The sequence below is a fragment of the Neoarius graeffei genome, chromosome 21 (genome assembly GCF_027579695.1).
Source record: "Neoarius graeffei isolate fNeoGra1 chromosome 21, fNeoGra1.pri, whole genome shotgun sequence".
NCBI classification, from domain to species: domain Eukaryota; kingdom Metazoa; phylum Chordata; class Actinopteri; order Siluriformes; family Ariidae; genus Neoarius; species Neoarius graeffei.
This window is the reverse complement of record NC_083589.1, coordinates 2994151-3021189: the sequence shown is the minus strand read 5'-3', so window position 1 is coordinate 3021189 and position 27039 is coordinate 2994151. Positions and strand designations below refer to the sequence as shown.

The 27039-nt window shown below is 41.4% G+C and overlaps 3 protein-coding genes across 3 annotated transcripts in view; all 3 read right to left on the bottom strand.

Annotated features, from left to right (window-relative positions):
• Positions 1-15586, bottom strand: part of LOC132869651 (deleted in malignant brain tumors 1 protein-like) — a 44794-nt gene extending 29208 nt beyond the window's left edge. The window contains exons 1-9 of the mRNA XM_060902943.1: positions 15577-15586; positions 13849-14157; positions 13326-13643; positions 12897-13211; positions 12492-12812; positions 12019-12333; positions 10879-11232; positions 10662-10700; positions 9899-10201 (exon numbers count right to left, since the gene is read on the bottom strand). Of these exons, the coding sequence (XP_060758926.1) occupies positions 9899-10201; positions 10662-10700; positions 10879-11232; positions 12019-12333; positions 12492-12812; positions 12897-13211; positions 13326-13643; positions 13849-14157; positions 15577-15586 (2284 nt within the window). The remainder of the gene's footprint in view (positions 1-9898; positions 10202-10661; positions 10701-10878; positions 11233-12018; positions 12334-12491; positions 12813-12896; positions 13212-13325; positions 13644-13848; positions 14158-15576) is intronic.
• LOC132870186 (uncharacterized) lies at positions 943-3129 on the bottom strand. Its single transcript, XM_060903772.1, has 3 exons — positions 3043-3129; positions 2788-2912; positions 943-2521 (listed from the first exon to the last, which is right to left on the bottom strand). Exons 1-3 carry the CDS (start codon positions 3043-3045, stop codon positions 1945-1947), a joined length of 705 nt encoding a protein of 234 aa, XP_060759755.1. The 5' UTR covers positions 3046-3129; the 3' UTR covers positions 943-1944.
• Positions 15587-19520: 3934 nt separating the features above from the next.
• The window catches only part of LOC132869650 (deleted in malignant brain tumors 1 protein-like), a 139725-nt gene continuing 132206 nt past the window's right edge, over positions 19521-27039 (bottom strand). The window contains exons 13-21 of the mRNA XM_060902942.1: positions 25409-25720; positions 24889-25203; positions 24460-24774; positions 24055-24375; positions 23582-23896; positions 22297-22650; positions 22080-22118; positions 21317-21619; positions 19521-19888 (exon numbers count right to left, since the gene is read on the bottom strand). Coding sequence (XP_060758925.1) covers positions 19521-19888; positions 21317-21619; positions 22080-22118; positions 22297-22650; positions 23582-23896; positions 24055-24375; positions 24460-24774; positions 24889-25203; positions 25409-25720 — 2642 coding nt within the window. The remainder of the gene's footprint in view (positions 19889-21316; positions 21620-22079; positions 22119-22296; positions 22651-23581; positions 23897-24054; positions 24376-24459; positions 24775-24888; positions 25204-25408; positions 25721-27039) is intronic.

The window sequence follows — 27039 nt, the reverse complement described above, 5'->3', positions numbered from 1 at the left end:
GTTTCAAAAAGATTGAGCTGAAGACTCAGTAACTGAGCTCTGAGATAGACCTTGTGTGGCCTGACAATCATGATGAAAAGATCTTTATGAACAGATTTCATAAAGATTGCTCACTCACTCCCGTTCCCGTGATCACATCACCCCGGTCCTTCAGAAACTCCCCTGGCTTTCTGTCCCTCAACGGATCCAATTCAAAGTTCTTCTTTTCACCTTCAAAGCCCTCCATAACCAGGCCCCCTCCTATCTTACCGACCTGCTCCATCTTCATGCTCCTTCCTGCAGCCTCCGTTCCTCTGATGTGAAACTCCTGTCTGTACCATGCAGGACCATGCACCGGACCTGGGGTGATAGAGCCTTCTCCATTGCTGCCCCCTCCCTCTGGAATTCCCTTCCCTAACACATCCAAGAATGCACTGAACTATCAATCTTCAAATCCCTCCTTAAAAACCATCTCTTTCAAATTGCTTTTAATTTATGATTAACTCTGTGTCTTATACCTTTATACTGCATTGATTTTATGACTTTTCTCTCCTTAGTCAAGTGCCTCTGACTCTTATTCTTACTTTATTGTTTGTATGTTCTCTTGTGATTTTTCTTATGATTATGATTCTTTTACTGATTATTTAATGCTTGTTAAGCGTCTTTGAGTATCATGAAAAGCGCTCTATAAATACAATGTATTATTATTATTATTATGTGGTTACAGTTGTAAACATGCTCATAGTCTCTTTTCTCTTTTTTGGAGTATTTGTAAAGAGACAAAGATTTTTTGTCTTCATCAAACTTTATTATTTTTAAATTAAAATATATCACAGAGATTAATGGGTTGAAATGTCAGGAGTGTCTAAATGGACACACCTCATATGTAAAACATTGGGAAGTCTTACAAAGTACTGTGTAATGGTAAGGAATATTCAAAAGGAAAAAAAAATAACTTGATGCTGAATCTTTCTATGCTTTATTATGTTGGTGAAATTTCAAGATCATAGTTGACATCAAAACAAAGTATCACAGAAACAAATGACTGACAGGGCTTCCACAAGATGGTGCACTTGTTACTTTGGTCAGAATAATCCATGATGTATTTAAAGCAGTGCTGTCAAGCGATTAAAATATTTAATCGCGATTAATGTCGTGACTGTCATAGTTAACTCGCGATTAATCGCAATTTAATCGCACATTTTTGTCACATGAAAAACCATTATAATTCTCTTATCAGCATAAAAAAGTGAATGGGCTTGCTCACCGTTCGAACTACGGGGGTACACGGGGGATCCGAGATCCTCTAAAACAGACATGAGATCCCTTGAAAACATGATTTGGGAAATGTTGGGGGGGGGTCTCTAAAATATTGGCAAAATGATGTTTATTGACATAGCAATCGTGTGTAACGGGAAGCATTTGCATATCCGAAGTGAGCGCGCGATGGAGAGCCGCGCTCTGACACAAGCGCAAGCACCCCCTCCCCCCCCAAGGGAAAATAAGGGACCCCCCGAAAATATCGGCATAGTTCGAACACTGGTTGTACCAATGTTTTTTTTTTTTATTGCAGAGCATAACACGTCTTGTCACAGCCACTGCAAAGTGGGGCTGGAGCCGCCGATGGGAAAACGAAAAACTTAAGCCGAGCACCGTGGCGCTTCGGGGGAGGGCAGAGGACTCTGGCTGTGCGGGGCATGGCATCATGTCACAGAGCGTTAATCTCGCGATAAAAAAATTATCGCCGTTAAAATTGAGTCAAGTTAACGCGTTAATAATGCGACATTTTTGACAGCACTAATTTAAAGTATTGCTAATGGTGTATATTTGAGCTATGCATATACACAAGCTTGATATCAGTGAATATGACTAACATCAGAGATAGTGCTTTACCTAAAGCTAGCTCACAATTAACTCTGTATTTATGATGGGCCCATGGCTAAGACTGGGTTCACCTTCCTTATGCTACTTCAGGCATTTCTCAACTATGTCTCTATTGCTGTCTCTGCACACAAAGCATTCAGTTATTTGTCCTTGTTTACCTTTTATACAACGGTAAAGGGGAATGCGGTCATCAACAAGCTTAAGCTGCTCTGCAAACTGAGGCTTTTGTGTGTCATTACGAAATATATCTGTAAAGACGAAGGCCTTGGGTCCGTTGTAGTTCTGGAAAAGCTGCTGCAGGGCTGGGAGAATGCTGTAATTGCCAACAGGATCAGTGCAGGTCTGGACACATGGGGAGTTGTAGGTGTAGAACACCACACAGCCAGATGAATATCTATCCAGGAGTCGTTTCATGGGCACCATGCCTTGACTGTCTGGAATTCTCAACAAGATGGATTCTGAGTGGATGTTAAACTTCTTTTTCTTCTTTGGGCGGGCAGCGATCAACTCGTCAGCTGTATACAGTCTGTCATCACTGTTCATGCCATTCTTGACATTGTCTGCAGGATATTTCGTGAGGAAGTTGTTGTCGACGTAGCCAGCACATTGTTCTTTAGGAACATTAATGGCAATAGCGTACTGAGAATCTGGATCATAGCTACAGAAGAGGTAGAGTGTAACACATTGAAAAGAGCAAGGCTGAGAGAGATGGACTGAGCTAAAGAACTATTTACACACACACACACACACACACACACACACACACACACACACACACACACACACACACACAGCAAATCTCATGACAACCTTTCCAGGCAAAATCAGAGATAAATTAATTCCTTCATTTCCACAGATAGACTTTATTATTTTGATCTGAAATATGCAGGCATTAGTGGCGCTTATCCAGTTTGTAAAACTTACTTCTTGTGAAAGAACTGGATCACAGAAACCAGTGTATTTTGGTCCAGATCCTTATTTTCAACATGGGAGACTCCAAAGGACAACAGGAACAGAAAAGGAAATTTAGTGAGCATATGTGCACAAACCTGATAACACACACACACACACACACACACACACACACACACACACACACACATTAAAACGTTGTTCGTTTTCATTGCTGTTCATTATCCACAGTTTGCAATGAATGGGGAAAAAAAAAGCAATACTTGCCATGGTTGAAAGATGATCTTACTTTCGTGGAGCTGATTTCAGAGCAGTTTGTCTGGAATTGAGCTTCACCTCCTCAAGTTATCTGTGATGATGTGCAGGAGGAGATATGAGTCTTGTGGATTTATACCACTCTTTAGAGCCAAGCCCCTTACTGGAAACTCAGCTCATCTCTCAGGAGGGCTCAACCCTTAAACCCACTCTTGTGGAAAGTCTCATTCTCATTATCTCTAGCCGCTTTATCCTTCTACAGCAGGGGTGCCAGGGTGAAATTGGTAAGGGGGCCAGATTTTTTTCAAGTGGGACCTTGGGGGCCGAATTACACTTTTGGCCTGAAAAGACCAGACACTAACTCAACAAAAGGACATTATTTTATATGATTTTTGAAGGCCTATACGCCCAAAAGGAATTGTAAAGCTATAGCCTCAAAATGAGGCGCACAATAACATGGCAGACAAAAGCAATTTACCCTTTGAAAATGTGACAGTCTAAGCATGCAAGTAGCCTACATTTATAAAAAAAAAATGCTACAGAAATGGACTAAGACACAAATAACACAAGTGTAAACTGTAAATGACTTAGATCAGATTTATTGATCTTGCACATCAAAAACATGTCAATGCATAGGCCTAATTAGGCCAATTAAACGATTGGCAAGTAGGCCTAAACGAGTCAAAAGAAAGAAGAAGTGCCAGGGTAAATAATTCCACCAATAGGTCAAGTGACTAAATATCCAGTAGCATTAGTTTAAAAGAGCCAAATATGACTGAACATACCAATAAAAACAAACTACAGATGGCACATTAACTTTGCTGGTCAAGTCCCACATATATTTCCACACACCCATCCTGTTTATTCCCCCTCAAGCACACAGCACAAGGTTACATGGGGGAGAAATACCAGCTACATTTTACATGTGGAAGCCAGAAGTCTTTTACTTTTTACCAGCTTGTCGACATTGGGGGACAGACTCTGGGCAGTTGCTATTTTCATGACATCGTTGAGATGTTCATGGGTCAGACAACTACGCAGTTTCGATTTATTAATATTCATTACTGAAAATGCCTGTTCACATAAATATGTTGTCCCGAACATACAGAGTATTTTACCGGCAAAGGCCGTGATAATTGGGTACTTTGGTGGCAATGACTGATAGAAAGATTGGATTCCAACAGATGCGTATTTATCCTTGACGAATGCACCCTCCGAAAATGGCTTGGACACTTTTGCGATCTCCCACGCGATGATGTAGCTCGCCTTCACTGCCCCTAACATGAAATAAAATGTACAACAACGATATTGAGACACCCCTCTTTGAAAACAGCCGCATTTAACATTAAAGGAGAACTGAAGATGATGTATGATATTAAAACGAACCTTCATGTGTCTCTCGAGACTTTGAGAAAGCTGCTTGCTGTTTTTGAAGGTTTGAGGCAAGCTCATTTAGCTTTTCAGTCCTGCGTTGCCCGGTGAATTGGCTGTATTTGTCGGCGTGGGTCTCGTAATGTCTTTTGACATTGTATTCCTTCGGTACAGCCACTTGTTGCGAACAAATCAGACAAACAGGTTTTCCCCCTACTTCCCAGAAAAAGTATTTCTCTCTCCATTTTTCCTGAAAGATGCGACCCTCAGAATCAACTTTTCTCTTTTTAGACAACATCTTGTGAACGAACAACAACTAGCCTACTCTACATTAAATCCGCGTCATTGCACCTGCGCGTGCTGCAGCAAGCAGAGAGCAGCTAAAAACGAACCGATGGATTACACGAAAATGGAATCAAATTGAAACACTAGACTTAAAATCATTATGAAAAAAAACAAAAAACATTCGATTTTTATTAATTTATTATAAAAAAAAAAAAAGTCTCATGAACCACCAGGCCGGATGTGATGACCAATCGGGCCGTATCCGGCCCGCGGGCTGTTACCATGGCACCCCAGTTCTACAGGGTCGCAGGCAAGCTGGAGCCTATCCCAGCTGACTACGGGCGAAAGGCGGGGTTCACCCTGGACAAGTCGCCAGGTCATCACAGGGCTGACACATAGACACAGACAACCATTCACACTCACATTCACACCTACGCTCAATTTAGAGTCACCAGTTAACCTAACCTGCATGTCTTTGGACTGTGGGGGAAACCGGAGCACCCGGAGGAAACCCACGCGGACACGGGGAGAACATGCAAACTCCGCACAGAAAGGCCCTCGTCGGCCACGGGGCTCGAACCCAGGACCTTCTTGCTGTGAGGCGACAGCGCTAACCACTACACCACCGTGCCGCCCCTTCTTGTGGAAAGTAAATACACATTTTCTATCAGCTTGATTTTACATTGAGATAAAATACTCATTAAATCAGGGGAGTGGTAGCATACTGTCATTCAAAGCAGCAGAATTTCTCTCATAAAACTCACATAGATGTTATTGATAAAAAGAATTGGATTACCGGACAGTCCTCTGAAGTATAGTTTTATCTATATTAAGCAGAATGACATGCATGCTTTAATCACATGCTTTCAAACCTATTTGTTTGATGTGAGAGAGTTTCTCAGAACAAACTGGTGTTCGTTATGCCTGTGTCAACATGCCCTTTATGTTTTTTCAGCTGTTCTGTTTCAGTTGAAGTCTTTGTGTGTGTGTGTGTTCATCCTGTTTTTGGGGTAAGAAGAAGTCTTTATTTGTCACACGTACACTCAAGGCGGCACGGTGGTGTAGTGGTTAGCGCTGTCGCCTCACAGCAAGAAGGTCCTGGGTTCGAGCCCCGGGGCCGGCGAGGGCCTTTCTGTGTGGAGTTTGCATGTTCTCCCCGTGTCCGCGTGGGTTTCCTCCGGGTGCTCCGGTTTCCCCCACAGTCCAAAGACATGCAGGTTAGGTTAACTGGTGACTCTAAATTGACCGTAGGTGTGAATGCGAGTGTGAATGGTTGTCTGTGTCCATGTGTTAGCCCTGTGATGACCTGGCGACTTGTCCAGGGTGTACCCCGCCTTTCGCCCGTAGTCAGCTGGGATAGGCTCCAGCTTGCCTGCAACCCTGTAGAAGGATAAAGCGGCTAGAGATAATGAGATGAGATGAGACGTACACTCAAGCACAGACTTAAGCACACACTGAAATTCCTCTCTGCATTTAACCCATCTGAAGCAGTGAGCACACACATGCACACAGACATGGACACAGACGTGAACAATGAGCGCACGCACACACACACACACACACACAGCTGTGGCAGCCATGCTACAGGGAGCAGTTCACTGCAAAAACCCGGCTTACAAAAACAAGAAACAAAAGTAATAAAATGAGTAATATTTTACTTAAAATAAGCAAAATTATCTGCCAACAGAACAAGAAAATTTGACTTGGCAAGATTTTTAAAAACAAGTAAATATATCTAGCTTTAGAAACCCCACAGATGTCTTAAAACTAGTGTATTTATACTAAAAACAAGTAGATTTGTACTACTCACTTTAACATGCTAGATACTTTGTCCCCCAACCAACAATTTGACTATTTCATCTGGACGTATTGGTCTGCTCTGTTTAAGTAAGTGTTTATACCAACTGAGACCGCCAAATAAATCAAAATCAAAACAACAAACCAATCCATTTTGTAGCCTATTTTTGTTGCCAGATTGATAATACAACAATTCATTTCATTTAGTTATCTGTTTTGTGTTAAGAGATTAAAAGAAAAGATAAGATGCTTGAAATAAGAAATTCTGACTTTGACAAACTTGTCATGGTTAATATAACACCGATGAAATTATGGTAATTCTCATTTTAAGACAGAACTTACTCATAACCAGTAATAAAATCTCAATAACAAGTTATAATACCTTATTAAGATAATTGAGGGAAAAAATGCTTAAAGTAAGTGAAATACTCTTACACAAAACCTGCCTGGAAAGGAGAATTATCTTGGCAGACAAATAACAGGCATATTTTGTCTTGATTTAAGATATTTAATCTTGGTTAGATTTTACTTTTTGCAGTGTTGAGGGTTAGGTGCCTTGCTCAATGATGCTTTATTATTTTTTTAAATAAAATTCCGATGCTGTTGTTGAAGGCGAGGGTGGAAAGGCTGTTTCTGTTTGTGCCTGATGCAGTATTCGAAGAAGGAGGAGCTGCTATTTGTACAACAGTAGACACAGATGCTCCAGCTGTTTTGGCTAGAGCACACTTGGATGAAATACCAAAAGGAGAAGAGAGCTGTTGCTCAGACAGTTTATTTTCTTGACAGTATTTGACAGAAGATGGATATGATGTGTTAATAGTACCTGAAGATACAGTATTAACTGAACAGAGCACATTTTGCTCATGTTGTGAGAGAATCTCTTTCAGAGCCTCTGAATACAGAAAAAACAATGAGTTAGTTGAGAGAGATACGGTAACAGGATGGTGTGTCCATTCATTTGATATTGAAATCATGTTTTTAGATGCAATATAATGTCAGATATGTTTCAGTGAGCAAAAAGGCAACAACAAGATTCATAAATACACAGGGCAGTTTACCACAGAGTGATGAATTGTAAATTAATCTTGCAATGGCCTTTTCCTTCGTGCCAATTCTGTGATTATTGGAGGGAGTTTACCTGAAAATTTCAAGCAGGTTCAATTCACCTTAAAATCAGCTCTCTGTAAAGGGACAAAATAAGAAGATCATAAGTTTTGGAATTTTGAAAAAAAAAATTATGGTTGCAGAGATATTGTGAGTTTATTAAAAAATAAATAATGGTAATTGCATGCCCCCCCACGTCTATTTAATGTTGTTGCACAAAAGATAATGGGTGTTCATGGTCCTCACTGGTACTTTTAGAACAATTAAAGTTTGTAGTTTTATGAGCAACTTAGTTTTGGAGGTGAATCCTAACAAATCCCTGTCTGTTCTGTGCTCGCTGCACACAATGTATATGGCACAACACGCCACCCGCCTACCAAGTGAGGTTACAAAGATGACAATTACAAAGAGTCACTGCTTTATCATAACTGTGAAAGTTGAACACCAAATCAGTAAAAAAAAAAAAGAAAAAAAAGAATAACCACACTATGATTTGCACAATGTATTAACTTCCTGAGAGACCTCGGCCTTGGCAAGATAAGAGACATTTTGGAAGTTTCAGCACCTCTGAAATAAATTTGACCCTGTGTTGATTTCAGAAAACCCAAAGAAAATTAAAACTTGTGCACCAAATTCGAGTGTTTTTTTTTAATTAAAGATATATGCTGTACAATCATTCTGCCACAGAAAAAGAACAGTTCAGAGAAATTATTGAAAGCCCAAATAGTGCCATAACATTCATGTCACTGTATGTAAACTTCTGACCTCAATTGTATATTTGGATGTGGGCTTTGGACATGATATATTTTTATTACTAGCAGAAAGTAGCAGCATGTTTGTGATGTACTGATGATGTAGACGAGCCTGAACACCATACTATATGTTAGATCTATGCCCTGTATTGTTTATTACGATTAGAAGTCCACATTTGAGATTACCTTTGTCATAATAAGTTTTTTTTTTAATTGGGAATTTCCCATAGCATTTCAGCACAAAACCTGCCTTGAAATATTGGGAGGCATCTGTACTTTTTTAAGTCTTTAGCATATCTGGTGTATTTAGAAATCCTAAATACTAAATAGTTTAGGATCTCATAGTGTCCCAAATCTGGTATCTGGTTTGCTGTACAATTTTCAAGTGAAATAAACACATTTGTGGGTAAATTAAGAAAAAGAAGAAGGAGAAGAAGAAGAAGAAGAAGAAGAAGAAGCCTTTATTTTTGTCACAAGTGCTCTCAAGTACACCAAAATTCCTCCTCTGCATTTAAACCATCTGAAGCACATGCACACGCACACACAGACTGACAGACAGATATGAGAGAGAGAGAGAGAGAGCGTGCATTGGGCATAAAAATAAATACATTTGTGGGAAATTATATGGCTCTGTGATACCTGCATGTTTCAGCTTTTGAATGTAATGCAATCTGCTGGTATAGTCTAAATGTTTAATTGTCATGATGTTTTCTGCGTGTTGCCACCTTGGTGTGATGCAGTTCCATAGTTATGCTAATGAGTTAAAGGTCCTCACGTTCTGCTATTTCCATAGCACCATACTGTTTACCTCAAGAGGTAGGATATTTGGTCCCAAAAATGAGAAAAGTGACCCTAAGCACATCAAAATGATCACATCTTGTCCAGATGATATTGTTCTTCTGAGACAAAGTTAAATGATATGCAAAAAAAAATTAAAAATTAAACTTTCAGATGACTTTGCAATGAAAATCAGCACCTTGAAAATCAGCACTTTGATTGCAATCAGTACTTTGCAATCAGCACCTTATAGACTGTCTCAGGCTGAGACTTACGCCTCCTCTTAGAGATGCTGATTGGTATATAACTATTTTGGGTCGAAGCTTTCAAGCTAAAATCTAAGATTTTAAATAAAAGTTATCAAGTCTTAACCCTCGAGAAAAATGTAATGAGTGGAGACAGAAAGCTGAAAAGTTAGTGTACCCCTCTGACCTGATCTCAGTACAACACTGTAATCATAAATATTTAGAAAAATGCTGAACACTACCAACTATTGTATTGGAACAAATATACAGACCTGATGTAGTGGTGGTAGTGGTGGGTATTGTAGTGGACACAGTGAGTATGTCTGTATTTACAGAAAGAAACAAAAAGCATTTCCATCAACCAATAAAAATAAAATCTCATGAAATAAGGTTTATAACATACTGATGAGTGTATGACTGTTTTGGGTGTGAGCTCTCACATCGAAGGCTTTAAATAAAAGTCATCAAGTCTTAACACTGAGAAAAAAGTGTCATGAGTGGAGAAAGAAATCTGAAAAGTTAGTGCACCCCTCTGACCTGCACAGGTGACTCCAGCATGAGAGCAGTCAGTGTGTATCTTCAGGGAATGATGACAGTCCCACAGGTGAATCTCATCCCCTCGACACTTCACTCTGTTCAGCCAGATCGTCCCTTCACCAGGACCAGGAACATTCCTCTCAGCTCTCAGCGCCGACCCACAGCCCAGCTGTCTGCACACCACCTGAGCGTTCCTGATGTTCCACTGATCATCACAAACGGAGCCCCATGTAGCGTTATGATACACCTCCAACCTCCCAGAGCAGCTTCCCTTATCTCCCCTCAGCCTGAGAGACCAGTGCTCTACATCACACACATCACACATGAGGAAACACACCCACGCTGAAGAACAGCTCCAGTCACACAGCTCACTACAGCACAATGATAATACAACCTTATATTACACTCAACATGGGCTCGTTTACCAAAAACACTTTCTGAGGTCTTCTGAAAAAGAATCTCATACCAACTCCATATCCAGGTGTTTACTTTGATGTGTTATTCATAAATAAAGGAATGAATTGCTGCTGAATGAAATCATGTAAAGCAGTAAGATCAGCTTTGGGTTCTGTTTCCTGATTTGATCTCTGTTGGTTGAATTTTCATGAAGTGTGAGGAAGACTGATGCCCTCAGGATGGTTCTATGAGGAAATCCATTCAAGTCCTCAGAAAATGATTTTATAAACACATGAGGAAATATCTTCTGTCACAAACAAATGCAAATGAAGAACAGTCCAAAAAGCTTTTCCTTATCCATCCTTACTTGAGCAATGTTTCTGAGAGGGAAATGAAGAGCACTTTTCTCGTGGATGGAGAGACTTTCCATCATCTGCAGGAATAAAATCCATGCATTAATGAAAAGGTTTCACATGCAGGTTTATCTCTCAGAGCAGACTTTCCTCAGACTTTTCACAGGATTTTTTACCAAATACACTTTATATTTCAGCAACATTAGTTATACACTATTCACAATGAAACACTGCAGTTTATGGCAATGGACAGAAGCAGAAAAGTCTGAATCCACCCACCTGTACAGGTAATATGAACCACCTCATCACCATTATCACAGCGGTTCTGTCCCCAGGGTGAAGATGGACACTGCCACAGATTAGAGTCGTGTTTCCTACACTTCAGATAATCCAGCCAGTTCGGAGCATATTTTACTCTCGCTGCAGTGTTTGACAGACTGCCACGTCTTCCACAGTTCAGCTCTCGACACACCATGTCTGCTGTCTCATCATCCATCTGATTGTGACACACATTACCCCAGGTTCCATTGTAGAACACTTCCAGATTCCCCTCACAGCCCTCCGTGAGTCGGATCTCTTTAAACTCTGCTGGAAGAAGAATGACTTCTACTTAATTTGTAAAAATCCTGTTTTATTGACTCAGTTAAAGATGTGTAATATTATCTTTCTGTAAAAAGATATTCAACATGGATGACATTTATAAACAGCTCCTTACTCTCATGTTGAATTTCAGGAACGTTGGACCTCAGGTTTGAAACAAACATGTGCAGACAGTACTGTGCAACATCTGAGACACCCTATTGTTTTTAGGACAAACTTTGCTGTACATTTTTATTTTATGACTTCTACATGATGGAACCCGTACAAAACACTTTAGATTTCCAAACATTAGTTATCAAGCACAAAATTCAATCTTACAGAAAAAAAGTTTGTATTTCAGTAAAGAAAGCAGCATATTACAGAACAGACCAATTTTCAGTAAAAAAAGTCATGAAATGCTACTGGGTTTTGCTGCAAAAATAAGAAGGAAGTGCAACAGTCAAAGTCACCAGAAGAACTGCGGCTGATTCTGTAAGATGTTCAGTAAAACTTACAGGTCAGTTCCTTAGAAAACTGCACTAAGTGTACCTGAAATTGCTGGTTTTTTTATTATTTATTTTATTTTATTTTTATGTTTTTAAGCAAAGGGTCATCACACCAAACATTGGCTTTTTCCATGCTTACTGATCTTTATGATATTTTTTAAATATAGAAATATTAAATTTCATTATTATTGAAGGTATCTTTGCTCTATAGCATTTCTTTGCATGTGCCTAAGACTTTTGCACAGTACAGTACATAACAGGTTTAATCTCAGTCATCACACTGTACCTGAGCACACGACTCCTACGTCCTCCTGGTGTCCACATTCACCCTCTTCACACCGCTGAAATCTGCAGTTCCACAGGGACGTCTCGTTCCCCTCACACTCCACCTCATTCAGCCATATGGACCCAGTTCCAGGACCAAACCAGGCTGGTATGTGGGTACTGAGGGCCTCTCCACACTGCAGCTGTCTGCACACCACCTGCGCATCCTCAATATCCCACGAGTGATCACACACTGTCCCCCACGAGCCGCTGTGGAAAACCTCCAGCCTTCCTGCACAGTCTCCACCAGAACCAACCAGCCTGATGGACCTGGGGTCTGAGTTAAATATTTATTTAATTTAATAAAGTATATAAAACTAATATCCCTTTGTAGACGATGTGATTATTCTGTGTATTTAATAGAACACTTTAGAATGATAAAACATTGATTCCTGTTGTTAATTGCTGCTCATTGGTCGGTGTTGTGCTGCTTACCTGAGCAGGTGATGTACAGCTGTTCCCCGGAGCTACAGCTGACATTTTGTGCTCTGCTGCAGTTCCCCAGATGAGCTTCAGTCCCAGAGCAGCTGAAACCTGTTACACACATGTGTTTGTGTTCAGTGGTGGATGGAGAGGAGCGGTAGTTCAGCACGGAGCCACAGCCCAGCTGTCTGCAGAGCACAGACACCTCAGACAGACTCCACGAGTCCAGGAGAACTCTCCTCCAGTCCTGCCTGAAATAAATCTCCACCTCCCCCTGACACTCGCTCCCTCTAGACAACCGCACTCGCCCCTCATGAAACGCCACGGATGATCCTGAAGCAGAAGAACATGGTTTAAATATTCTAATGAACACTGACTTTATTCACTAACATGGTGTACGTGACATTAATATCTCACCATTACAGATGACTCCTGCATCGTGTTGATGAGAGCATGCAGCTCGACTCCATGATGAGACGCCACATTGTGAGAGGTGTGTCTCATTCCCCTGACAATCAAACACATCAGCCCAGATGGGGCCACGCCCCTCCCCAAACCAATCGACCTCCACCACAGCCACAGCACTCCCACAATCCAGCTGTGCACAGAGAACATCTGTAGCTCTCCTATCCCAGCTTACAGCACAAACTGTGCCCCACTCACTGAGGTACTGAAGCTCCACTCGACCGGAACAGGAGTCCGGTCCGTTCACCAGCCGTGCCCCTGTGTGAGCTGAACAAACAGCCGAGAGCTCGGTGAAAGAGGAAGATTAACAAAGGCACCTTAAAGTTTGATTGACAGGTTTGTGGTCTCTATTTAAGCAGAAGTTAAATCATGATACTTAACCGGAACATTTTAATCCCACATCGTTGTCATGGGAGCAGGTTGAGTGTTTGAGTGAAGATGATGTTGGACAGAAGGTAATCTCAGATTCGGTTCCTCTACACTGAAGCTCCTCTGTCCACACCTGACCCTCCCCTCGGCCAAAAGCAGCTGATCCCAGCACCTCCACAGGAATCCCACAGCCCAGCTCTCTGCACACAACCTCTGCATCCTGCTGGTCAAAGTCAGCATCACACACTGTGGACCAGGAACGTCCATGGAACACCTCCACTCTCCCAGAGCACCGGTGAGGACCAGCAGAGAGTCTCGGCTTTCTGTGACCTGGGTTTTATTTCATTGTTTAAATATTGGACACATTTTCAAAGAGACTCTATATCAATATCTCATTCCAATATAATCACAAAATGCTTTTGATTTAAATAAACATTTTATTAAAATAATATCATGATGAAATTAAATTAGTTAAATTAATAATGTTAATACTTTAATTAGTTGTCATCTATTTTTTGGAAATAAATGAGTTTACCTGAGCAGGTGACTCCAGCATCTTCACCATGATTACAGTCATTTACACCCCACCCATCTGATCTACAGTTCTTCAGTGTCGACTCTGATCCTCCACACGCCACTTCATCCATCCAGATTGGTCCTGATCCCGGGCCAAAGTGACTGTATTGTGGTGCATCTACAGCGTCCCCACAGTGCAGCTCTCTACACACCACTGCAGCATCGTCCAGATCCCAGCCATCATCACACACTGTTCCCCACTGACCATCCTGAAGAACCTCCACTCTCCCAGCACAGCGACTTCCACCATTCACCAACCTCACACTGCCTGAGAGAGAGAGAAAGAGAGAGAGAGAGAGAGAGAGAGAGAGAGAGAGAGAGAGTGTGTGTGTGTGTGTGTGTGTGTGAGAGAGAGAGAGAGAGAGAGAGACAGAGTGTGTGTAGTGATCGCTGGGATCACTCTCCCTGAGCGATCACTACACACACACAAACCTAACCACTAAATACAGCAGTTTACCTGAACAGATGACTTTATGATGAATTTACGGATCCAGAGGTATCCCACTTTGTACACATTTTCAGTCAGATTATCAATAAATCATTACAGTGGAGGGCGGCACGGTGGTGTAGTGGTTAGCGCTGTCGCCTCACAGCAAGAAGGTCCTGGGTTCGAGCCCCGGGGCTAGCGAGGGCCTTTCTGTGCGGAGTTTGCATGTTCTCCCCGTGTCCGCGTGGGTTTCCTCCGGGTGCTCCGGTTTCCCCCCACAGTCCAAAGACATGCAGGTTAGGTTAACTGGTGACTCTAAATTGACCGTAGGTGTGAATGTGAGTGTGAATGGTTGTCTGTGTCTATGTGTCAGCCCTGTGATGACCTGGCGACTTGTCCAGGGTGTACCCCGCCTTTCGCCCGTAGTCAGCTGGGATAGGCTCCAGCTTGCCTGCGACCCTGTAGAAGGATAAAGCGGCTAGAGATAATGAGATGAGATGAGATGAGATTACAGTGGAGTTGCAAAACTTTTCCAATTAAATAAAATAAAAAGAATAATTGAGATAAATTATTATTTAAAAAAATATTGCCCTCTTAGATTGCTCCCTTAGAACTTTTAAATTTAAATTTGCAATATGTATATTTCCCAGAAAAAAAGAGAAAATTAAAAGTGAGTGAATGTACCATTCCATCAAAAAGGTATGTTTGTGTTATTCTTGACTGCTATTGTCATTGTTTTCTAATAGAGCATTTAATAATTTATCTTTTTTTAAGGGAATTTATGGATCCAGAGGTATCCCACTTAAAAAAGATAATTTTGTGAATGGGACATTCACTTACTTTTAATTTTCTCTTTTTTTTCTGGGAACTATACATATTGCAATTTTAAATGTAAAAGTTCTAAGGGAGCAATCTAAGAGGGCAATATTTTTTGAAACCATTAAGCTAAAGAAAATTGACATCATATTTGCTCAAGAAACTCACACTGATGCTGATAACAGTGCTGACTGGGCCAAGGAGTTTAATGGCCTAATTAGTTTAAGTCACCATACCACAATTAACGGTGGTGTCGCAATTCTTTTCTCACATAACTCTGCAACATACTCATACAAGGTTGACGTCATTAAAAGTAAACTGCTTCAAGTCAGAGCCCAATATGAGAAATACCTGTTTTACAGTTATGTGTTTATTACCCCACAACACCTTTAGCTAGAATGGTGTTTTTACAAACCTTAAACGATACTCTCAAAAACTGCCAACCTGAGGACATATTCGTGTTTGGAGGCCATTTTAACCCTTTGGGGTCTGAGGGTATTTTCTGGCACTCTAATGATTTTGACATGCTCTGATTTTGTTCTCAATTTCAACAAATTTCAGCAGTATTTTCAAAGTCATACGACTTTTTGTATTCAAGTTCAAGTAACTTTATTTATACCCAAAGGTAAACTTGTTTTGCAGTGAAGTGAGTCAGCGTTCTCTTCCACACACGCCAAACAACACTTAAAACATCTAACATAAAACACAAAACACAGCGTGGTAAACACAACATTAAAAAATGTGACATAAAACACAACATTAAAACATAAAAACATCAACATATAAAACCCCACATGAAGCTAAGACTTATTAAAAAGGCTTATGGCAGTAGGAACATAACAGTTTTTACTATTACTTTTTTTTTAATGATTATTAGGCTGGCGGCACGGTGGTGTAGTGGTTAGCGCTGTCACTTCACAGCAAGAAGGTCCGGGTTCGAGCCCCGTGGCCGGCGAGGGCCTTTCTGTGTGGAGTTTGCATGTTCTCCCCGTGTCCGCGTGGGTTTCCTCCGGTTGCTCCGGTTTCCCCCACAGTCCAAAGACATGCAGGTTAGGTTAACTGGTGACTCTAAATTGAGCGTAGGTGTGAATGTGAGTGTGAATGGTTGTCTGTGTCTATGGCTACGTTTACATTACGTCGAATCAGCGGATCATCAGATTAATGTTCTTAAAACGATTCGCGTTTACACTAAAACCGTTAGCCGTGCACACAGCAACACCAATACGCGGATACGCTCGGCTCCGCAGGCATCCTGCGCTCCAAATCACTCGGCCCTGAACAGCGAGTGCCCTCTGGAGGGTGCGCACTCCGGCCCTGCGCAGCTCACACAGCGCGCGAGTGAAGTGAACAAGCCACGATTCGGGACTGAGCCGCTGTGTGTGAGATCCCAGCGCATATCACTTACCACTTGCAAGTGGAAGGATGGCAAGCCTAAAGACAATCATAACTACACAATGGGCAGTATTTGCATCAGTATTTGCAGTATTTTCATACTTTTATCCTCTTTAATGAAAGGTGATACAAGGCGGAAGTCCGCGCCGTTTTTCAGCAGTCGCGTCACATGACCAACGCCAGAGAATCAGGAAGGTGGATGTCACAGTGACGTTGTCCAATGAGACGCCAGCTAGAGCTCAGCACAGCGTATTTGCGTATTCTGAATGTTTACACAGCACCGGAGCTGACACGATCTGGATTGAATACGTGGACGCTGGCGGATTCCCGTTTCCTGGTGGTTTAATGTAAACGGACAGTGCGTCCGTGAAGAAAACGAGACAGATACAGTCTAATGTAAACGTAGCCTATATGTCAGCCCTGTGATGACCTGGCGACTTGTCCAGGGTGTACCCCGCCTTTCGCCCGTAGTCAGCTGGGATAGGCTCCAGCTTGCCTGCGACCCTGTAGAACAGGATAAAGCGGCTACAGATAATGAGATGAGATTATTAGGCCAACGTAGGAAACGTAACCTAGGCCGTGACGTTACAAAGTTTCAGCCAATCAGGATCCGGGTGCAATGACGCTGCGTCGCTGAGGCGAGCGCGCGCTTCAGTGAGAGAGAGAGAGAGCAGGAAGTTCGGAAAGCCACGAACCAAACAAACATCGATAAATTAAAATAATAATAATTATTATCCAGAATATGGATAACTTCAGAGTGGAATAGTTTGTGGGTCGCTATTGACGCTGGGAAACTCGTTTTTGGAAGAATAACAAATAAATAAGTCAATAAATAAATATAAAACGGAAGTTTCTCACTCCTTCGCCGACTGGCATTAGCTTAGCTTAGCTTTGCTAACAAGGCAAAGCAAGAGAGAGAGAGGTGAAAAAGGACGGAACCGTTCACACAGTTCTGGCTTGTTCACAGAGACACATTCCTGAACCGAAAATAAACATTATAAAGCTAAACACTTAGCAAAATCCTGACTAGAATCTTATCTCGTACATCTGGGGCTTTTTCCAGTCAGGAAAGTTACATTCCACACACACACACACACACACACACACACACACACACACACACACACACACACACACACACACAGGCGCGCACGCGCTCTGGCACGCACTGAACTGAAGGCCTGCATGTTTCTCAGGAGAGAAACACAACACTTTTATATTAATAATAATAATAATAATAATAATAATAATAACAGTAATTTATAATGCTGAAGATGTCGGCCCAGGCGCAGATGCGAGCCATGCTGGACCAGCTGATGGGCACAGGCCGAGACGGTGAGTAAGAACGAGTGTTTCCTGATCAACCATGTTTAGATGTTTAGCTTAGCTTTAGCTTCTCCATTCTTGCTCCATCAGACGTTCCCAAAAGTCCTCAGCTACTCCACAAAAGTGTTATTAGGGTGTGTATGTGTGTATATATATGTATACACGTGTGTGTGTGTGTGTGTGTGTGTGTGTGTGTGTGTGTGTATGAGAGAGAGAGAGAGGCTATATCTTGTATGTACCAGGAACCATTTCTATACTATTAAACTCTCACCCCATATGCATACACTTTATGACTAAAAGTATGTGCACCCCTGATCATCACACTCATGTGGTTCTTCCCCAAACTATTACCACACAGTTGTATAAAATGTGTTTGTGTTTCCCTTCACTGCAACTAACACTGTGTGTTCACTGCTTCAGATGGGTTAAATGCAGGGAAGGAATTTCACTGTACATGTGACAAAAATAAACTGTCAAATAAACTGTAAAAAACTCACAATGTAGTGGGTGAGAAGTGTCCTTTAAAATTGATCCAGATATTCTCTGTACCTGTCTGGAATACAGTGGTTCTGGATTTAACTGCATCTCTCCCGTCAGCTTACTGGACCACGTCACTATTTGGTTCAGGCACCTCTTATTTTTAGACGACAGATTACCAAACCAAGCCACCAAGCAGAAAGATAAAACCGATTCAATAAAAGCACAGTAAAACAGGGTCAGCAGTGTTTTGTCAATGTGAAATGACGACAGTTTCCAGAGGCAAAACAGACACTGGTTCCCCTTTTTATATCCAGCTTCACAGTTTGCCTCAAAAGTCAGTTTACTATCAATGACTGTGCCAAGACACTTATATGTTTCAACACATTCTACTGTCTGACCCTTTATAAAAGTGAGTTCCTGTGCCTGGGGGAGTTTCCTAAAATCAATTCACATGTCTTTGGTTTTTAATTTGTTCATCTGCAGAAAGGATTCGTCACACCACTGAACAAAGTCCTGAATGACTGGACCGTGGCAGGTTTCATTGTCCTTCAGCAGACTGACAATGACGGAGTCATCTGCATATTTTAAAATGAATCTGCCCTCCCTGCTGCTACGACACGTTTGTGTAAAATAATAATAATAATAATAATTTCAATTTATATAGTGCCTTTCACAAACCCAACGACTCTTTACACAGGAGTTACACACACAAAAAAAGGCCACACTAGGAAGAGTAGTGTGAGGTAAAGAGAAAAGTTTTCAAGTTAGCTTTGAAGGAAAAGAGAGTGGAACAGTCATGAAGTGATTGTCGTAATGAGTTCCAATGTTTAGGAGCAGCAACGCTGAATGATCTGCCACCCATAGATGCCAGTTTAAAACATGGGACAGTCAGAAGTCCACAGACAGAAGATCTGAGGGAGTGAGAGGGACAATAAAAATGAATTTGCTCACAGAGATAGGAAGGGGCGAGACCATGAAGAGCATTATAGGTTAAAAGCAAGATTTTGGGAAATGAAGAGCACTTTTCTCATGGATGGAGAGACTTTCCATCATCTGCAGGAATAAAATCCATGCATTAATGAAAAGGTTTCACATGCAGGTTTATCTCTCAGAGCAGACTTTCCTCAGACTTTTCACAGGATTTTTTACCAAATACACTTTATATTTCAGCAACATTAGTTATACACTATTCACAATGAAACACTGCAGTTTATGGCAACGGACAGAAGCAGAAAAGTCTGAATCCACCCACCTGTACAGGTAATATGAACCACCTCATCACCATTATCACAGCGGTTCTGTCCCCAGGGTGAAGATGGACACTGCCACAGATTAGAGTCGGGTTTCCTACACTTCAGATGATCCAGCCAGTTCGGAGCAGATTTTACTCTCGCTGCAGTGTTTGACAGACTGCCACGTCTTCCACAGTTCAGCTCTCGACACACCATGTTTACTGTCTCATCATCCATCTGATTGTGACACACATTACCCCAGGTTCCATTGTAGAACACTTCCAGATTCCCCTCACAGCCCTCCGTGAGTCGGATCTCTTTAAACTCTGCTGGAAGAAGAACGACTTCGACTTCATTTGTAAAAATCCTGTTTTACTGACTCAGTTAAAGATGTGTAATATTATCTTTCTGTAAAAAGATATTCAACATGGATGACATTTATAAACAGCTCCTTACTCTCATGTTGAATTTCAGGAACGTTGGACCTCAGGTTTGAAACAAACATGTGCAGACAGTACTGTGCAAAATCTGAGACACCCTATTGTTTTTAGGACAAACTTGGCTGTACATTTTTATTTTATGACTTCTACATGATGGAACCCGTACAAAACACTTTAGATTTCCAAACATTAGTTATCAATCACAAAATTCAATGTTACAGAAAAAAAGTTTGTATTTCAGTAAAGAAAGCAGCATATTACAGAACAGACTAATTTTCCGAAAAAAAAAAAATCATGAAATGCTACTGGGTTTTGCTGCAAAAATAAGAAGGAAGTGCAACAGTCAAAGTCACCAGAAGAACTGCGGCTGATTCTGTAAGATGTTCAGTAAAACTTACAGGTCAGTTCCTTAGAAAACTGCACTAAGTGTACCTGAGACTGCTGGTTTTTTTTATTATTTATTTTATTTTATTTTTTATGTTTTTAAGCAAAGGGTCATCACACCAAACATTGGCTTTTTCCATGCTTACTGATCTTTATGATATTTTTTAAATGTAGAAATATTAAACTTCATTATTTTTGAAGGTATCTTTGCTCTAGAGCATTTCTTTGCATGTGCCTAAGACTTTTGCACAATACAGTACATAACAGGTTTAATCTCAGTCATCACACTGTACCTGAGCACACGACTCCTACTCCAACTTTCAGATGACTTTGCAATGAAAATCAGCACCTTGAAAATAAGCACTTTGATTGCAATCAGTACTTTGCAATCAGCACCTTATAGACTGTCTCAGGCTGAGACTTACACCTCCTCTTAGAGATGCTGATTGGTATATAACTATTTTGGGTCGAAGCTTTCAAGCTAAAATCTAAGATTTTAAATAAAAGTTATCAAGTCTTAACCCTCGAGAAAAGTGTAATGAGTGGAGACAGAAAGCTGAAAAGTTAGTGTACCCCTGACCTGATCTCAGTACAACACTGTAATCATAAATATTTAGAAAAATGCTGAACACTACCAACTATTGTATTGGAACAAATATACAGACCTGATGTAGTGGCGGTAGTGGTGGGTATTGTAGTGGACACAGTGGATATGTCTGTATTTACAGAAAGAAACAAAAAGCATTTCCATCAACCAATAAAAATAAAATCTCATGAAATAAGGTTTATGACATACTGATGAGTGTATGACTGTTTTGGGTGTGAGCTCTCACATCGAAGGCTTTAAATAAAAGTCATCAAGTCTTAACACTGAGAGAAAAGTGTCATGAGTGGAGAAAGAAATCTGAAAAGTTAGTGCACCCCGCTGACCTGCACAGGTGACTCCAGCATGAGAGCAGTCAGTGTGTTTCTTCAGGGAATGATGACAGTCCCACAGGTGAATCTCATCCCCTCGACACTTCACTCTGTTCAGCCAGATCGTCCCTTCACCAGGACCAGGAACATTCCTCTCAGCTCTCAGCGCCGACCCACAGCCCAGCTGTCTGCACACCACCTGAGCGTTCCTGACGTTCCACTGATCATCACAAATGGAGCCCCACGTAGCGTTATGATACACCTCCAACCCCCCAGAGCAGCTTCCCTTATCTCCCCTCAGCCTGAGAGACCAGTGCTCTACATCACACACATCACACATGAGGAAACACACCCACGCTGAAGAACAGCTCCAGCCACACAGCTCACTACAACACAATGATAATACAACCTTATATTACACTCAACATGGGCTCGTTTACCAAAAACACTTTCTGAGGTCTTCTGAAAAAGAATCTCATACCAACTCCATATCCAGGTGTTTACTTTGATGTGTTATTCATAAATAAAGGAATGAATTGCTGCTGAATGAAATCATGTAAAGCAGTAAGATCAGCTTTGGGTTCTGTTTCCTGATTTGATCTCTGTTGGTTGAATTTTCATGAAGTGTGAGGAAGACTGATGCCCTCAGGATGGTTCTATGAGGAAATCCATTCAAGTCCTCAGAAAATGATTTTATAAACACATGAGGAAATATCTTCTGTCACAAACAAATGCAAATGAAGAACAGTCCAAAAAGCTTTTCCTTATCCATCCTTACTTGAGCAATGTTTCTGAGAGGGAAATGAAGAGCACTTTTCTCGTGGATGGAGAGACTTTCCATCATCTGCAGGAATAAAATCCATGCATTAATGAAAAGGTTTCACATGCAGGTTTATCTCTCAGAGCAGACTTTCCTCAGACTTTTCACAGGATTTTTTACCAAATACACTTTATATTTCAGCAACATTAGTTATACACTATTCACAATGAAACACTGCAGTTTATGGCAACGGACAGAAGCAGAAAAGCCTGAATCCACCCACCTGTACAGGTAATATGAACCACCTCATCACCATTATCACAGCGGTTCTGTCCCCAGGGTGAAGATGGGCACTGCCACAGATTAGAGTCGTGTTTCCTACACTTCAGATGATCCAGCCAGTTCGGAGCAGATTTTACTCTCGCTGCAGTGTTTGACAGACTGCCACGTCTTCCACAGTTCAGCTCTCGACACACCATGTTTCCTGTCTCATCATCCATCTGATTGTGACACACATTACCCCAGGATCCATTGTAGAACACTTCCAGATTCCCCTCACAGCCCTCCGTGAGTCGGATCTCTTTAAACTCTGCTGGAAGAAGAATGACTTCTACTTCATTTGTAAAAATCCTGTTTTATTGACTCAGTTAAAGATGTGTAATATTATCTTTCTGTAAAAAGATATTCAACATGGATGACATTTATAAACAGCTCCTTACTCTCATGTTGAATTTCAGGAACGTTGGACCTCAGGTTTGAAACAAACATGTGCAGACAGTACTGTGCAACATCTGAGACACCCTATTGTTTTTAGGACAAACTTTGCTGTACATTTTTATTTTATGACTTCTACATGATGGAACCCGTACAAAACACTTTAGATTTCCAAACATTAGTTATCAAGCACAAAATTCAATGTTACAGAAAAAAAAAGTTTGTATTTCAATAAAGAAAGCAGCATATTACAGAACAGACCAATTTTCAGAAAAAAAAGTCATGAAATGCTACTGGGTTTTGCTGCAAAAATAAGGAAGTGCAACAGTCAAAGTCACCAGAAGAACTGCGGCTGATTCTGTAAGATGTTCAGTAAAACTTACAGGTCAGTTCCTTAGAAAACTGCACTAAGTGTACCTGAGACTGCTGTTTTTTTTTATTATTATTTATTTTATTTTATTTTTATGCTTATAAGCAAAGGGTCATCACACCAAACATTGGCTTTTTCCATGCTTACTGATCTTTATGATATTTTTTAAATATAGAAATATTAAAGCCCTGTGATGACCTGGCGACTTGTCCAGGGTGTACCCCGCCTTTCGCCCGTAGTCAGCTGGGATAGGCTCCAGCTTGCCTGCGACCCTGTAGAACAGGATAAAGCGGCTAGAGATAATGAGATGAGATGAGAAATATTAAATTTCATTATTTTTGAAGGTATATTTGCTCTATAGCATTTCTTTGCATGTGCCTAAGACTTTTGCACAGTACAGTACATAACAGGTTGAATTTCAGTCATCACACTGTACCTGAGCACACGACTCCTACGTCCTCCTGGTGTCCACATTCACCCTCTTCACACCGCTGAAATCTGCAGTTCCACAGGGACATCTCGTTCCCCTCACACTCCACCTCATTCAGCCATATGGACCCAGTTCCAGGACCAAACCAGGCTGGTATGTGGGTACTGAGGGCCTCTCCACACTGCAGCTGTCTGCACACCACCTGCGCATCCTCAATATCCCACGAGTCGTCACACACTGTCCCCCACGAGCCACTGTGGAAAACCTCCAGCCTTCCTGCACAGTCTCCACCAGAACCAACCAGCCTGATGGACCTGGGGTCTGAGTTAAATATTTATTTAATTTAATAAAGTATATAAAACTAATATCCCTTTGTAGACTATGTGATTATTCTGTATATTTAATCGAACACTTTAGAATGATAAAACATTTATTCCTGTTGTTAATCGCTGCTCATTGGTCGGTGTTGTGCTGCTTACCTGAGCAGGTGATGTACAGCTGTTCCCCGGAGCTGCAGCTGACATTTTGTGCTCTGCTGCAGTTCCCCAGATGAGCTTCAGTCCCAGAACAGCTGAAACCCGTTACACACATGTATTTGTGTTCAGTGGTGGATGGAGAGGAGCGGTAGTTCAGCACGGAGCCACAGCCCAGCTGTCTGCAGACCACAGACGCCTCAGACAGACTCCACGAGTCCAGGAGAACTCTCCTCCAGTCCTGCCTGAAATAAATCTCCACCTCCCCCTGACACTCGCTCCCTCCAGACAACCGCACTCGCCCCTCATGAAATGCCACGGATGATCCTGAAGCAGAAGAACATGGTTTAAATATTCTAATGAACACTGACTTTATTCACTAACGTGGTGTATGTGATGTTAATATCTCACCATTACAGATGACTCCAGCATCGTGTTGATGAGAGCATGCAGCTCGACTCCATGATGAGACGCCACATTGTGAGAGGTGTGTCTCATTCCCCTGACAATCAAACACATCAGCCCAGATGAGGCCACTCCCCTTTCCAAACCAATCAACCTCCACCACAGCCACAGCACTCCCACAATCCAGCTGTGCACAGAGAACATCTGCAACTCTCATATCCCAGCTTACAGCACAAACTGTGCCCCACTCACTGAGGTACTGGAGCTCCACTCGACCGGAACAGGAGTCCGGTCCGTTCACCAGCCGCGCCCCTGTGTGAGCTGAACAAACAGCCGAGAGCTCAGTGAAAGAGGAAAATTAACAAAGGCAGCTTAAAGTTTGATCGACAGGTTTGTGGTCTCTATTTAAACAGAAGTTAAATCATGATACTTAACCAGAACATTTTAATCCCACATCGTTGTCATGGGAACAGGTTGAGTGTTTGAGTGAAGATGATGTTGGACAGAAGGTAATCTCAGATTCGTTTCCTCTACACTGAAGCTCCTCTGTCCACACCTGACCCTCCCCTCGGCCAAAAGCAGCTGATCCCAGCACCTCCACAGGAATCCCACAGCCCAGCTCTCTGCACACAACCTCTGCATCCTGCTGGTCAAAGTCAGCATCACACACTGTGGACCAGGAACCTCCATGAAACACCTCCACTCTCCCAGAGCACCGGTGAGGACCAGCAGAGAGTCTCGAACCCCGACCTGGGTTTGATTTCAGTGTGTAAATATTGTACACATTTTCAGTCAGAATATCAATAAATCATTACAATAGAGTTGCAAAACTTTTCCAATTAAATAAAATAAAAAAATAATTGAGATAAATTATTTGTATAATTTAAATTAGTTGAATCAATTATAACAATAATTTTACTATTTGCAATATTTTTTCCAAAATGCAGCAGTTTACCTGAACAGGTGACTCCAGCATCACCACCGTGATGACAGCCATATTGTTCCCCCCTCCCATATGATCTACAGTTCTTCAGTGTCGACTCTGATCCTCTACACTGCACACCAACCAGCCAGATTGGTCCTGATCCCGGTCCAAAGTAACCGTATTGTGGTGCATTTACAGGCTCCCCACAGCCCAGCTCTCCACACACCACTGCAGCATCGTTCAGATCCCAGCCAACACCACACACTGTTCCCCACTGACCATCCTGAAGAACCTCCACTCTCCCAGCACAGCGACTTCCACCATTCACCAACCTCACACTGCCTGAGAGAGAAAGAGAGAGAGAGAGCGCTTTGTTTTTATTGAGGAGTCTGTCTCTCTCAAGAAGATGTAAAAAACAAAACACTCAATGTAAAAACAGAAGAGTTCAACTACATTATTTATGTCACCATAAATCTGATGAAATGTTTTGATTGTGGTCAAACTGATTACTTGGTCAGAGCGTATCCTGAGAAACACAATCACAATGTTGAAGATGCTCGTGAAAACAACATGAATGCTAACACTAACACAACATCCAAGGAAATTCAGATAGCACAACACAAAAAAACCCAAAAACAACCAATGACATTCAGGCACTAAGGGATGACGCTGGACCTTTCATGAACATTAATACACCCACAGTTACACCAGATCACAGCTGCACTGGGCCCACAGCAGGAGATAAACATGATACAAGACATGCAATCGGAGACATTTATGGATAACAAGGTAACAAGTATGGATAATGTGGAAGAAGATAGTAATCTCCTGATGATGGACTAAAACTTTTTGAAAGTTTCACATAAAATGAGGAAAAAGACTCGAACATTTGCTCAGGTAAAGAGAACAGACACTACTGTGGTTCATTCAGCAGAGTTTGACAGCGAGAATGAATCCTTGGACTGTATTATTACTTGTAGTCTCCAGCAGACCGGTTTCCTGAGCCTTTCATATCGTATTCATGATATTAAAAACTTTTTGATGCAAACAAGACATGCCAGAAATGTGCCAACAGATGACTTCTTTTCAGATGTCGATAAGTTCATTGTGAAGACAAGATCTTTTATGGCTGAAAGGGGATTTACAGATCCAGAGGTATCCCACTTAAAAAAGATAAATGATTAAATGCTCTATTAGAGAACAATGACAATAGCAGTCAAGAATAACACAAACATACCTTTTTGATGGAATGGTACATTCACTTACTTTTAATTTTCTCTTTTTTTCTGGGAACTATACATATTGCAATTTTAAATGTAAAAGTTCTAAGGGAGCAATCTAAGAGGACACTATTTTTTGAAACCATTAAGCTAAAGAAAATTGACATCATATTTGCTCAAGAAACTCACACTGATGCTGATAACAGTGCTGACTGGGCCAAGGAGTTTAATGGCCTAATTAGTTTAAGTCACCATACCACAATTAACGGTGGTGTCGCAATTCTTTTCTCACATAACTCTGCAACATACTCATACAAGGTTGACGTCATTAAAAGTAAACTGCTTCAAGTCAGAGCCCAATATGAGAAATACCTGTTTTACAGTTATGTGTTTATTACCCCACAACACCTTTAGCTAGAATGGTGTTTTTACAAACCTTAA

Bases quoted from the DNA above. Each gene is read 5' to 3' on its own strand.
- LOC132870186 (XM_060903772.1), bottom strand. The intron at 2,522-2,787 runs GTAAGTTTTACA...CCTCTTCTGTAG, and splicing joins ATCCAGTTCTTTCACAAGAA to CTATGATCCAGATTCTCAGT.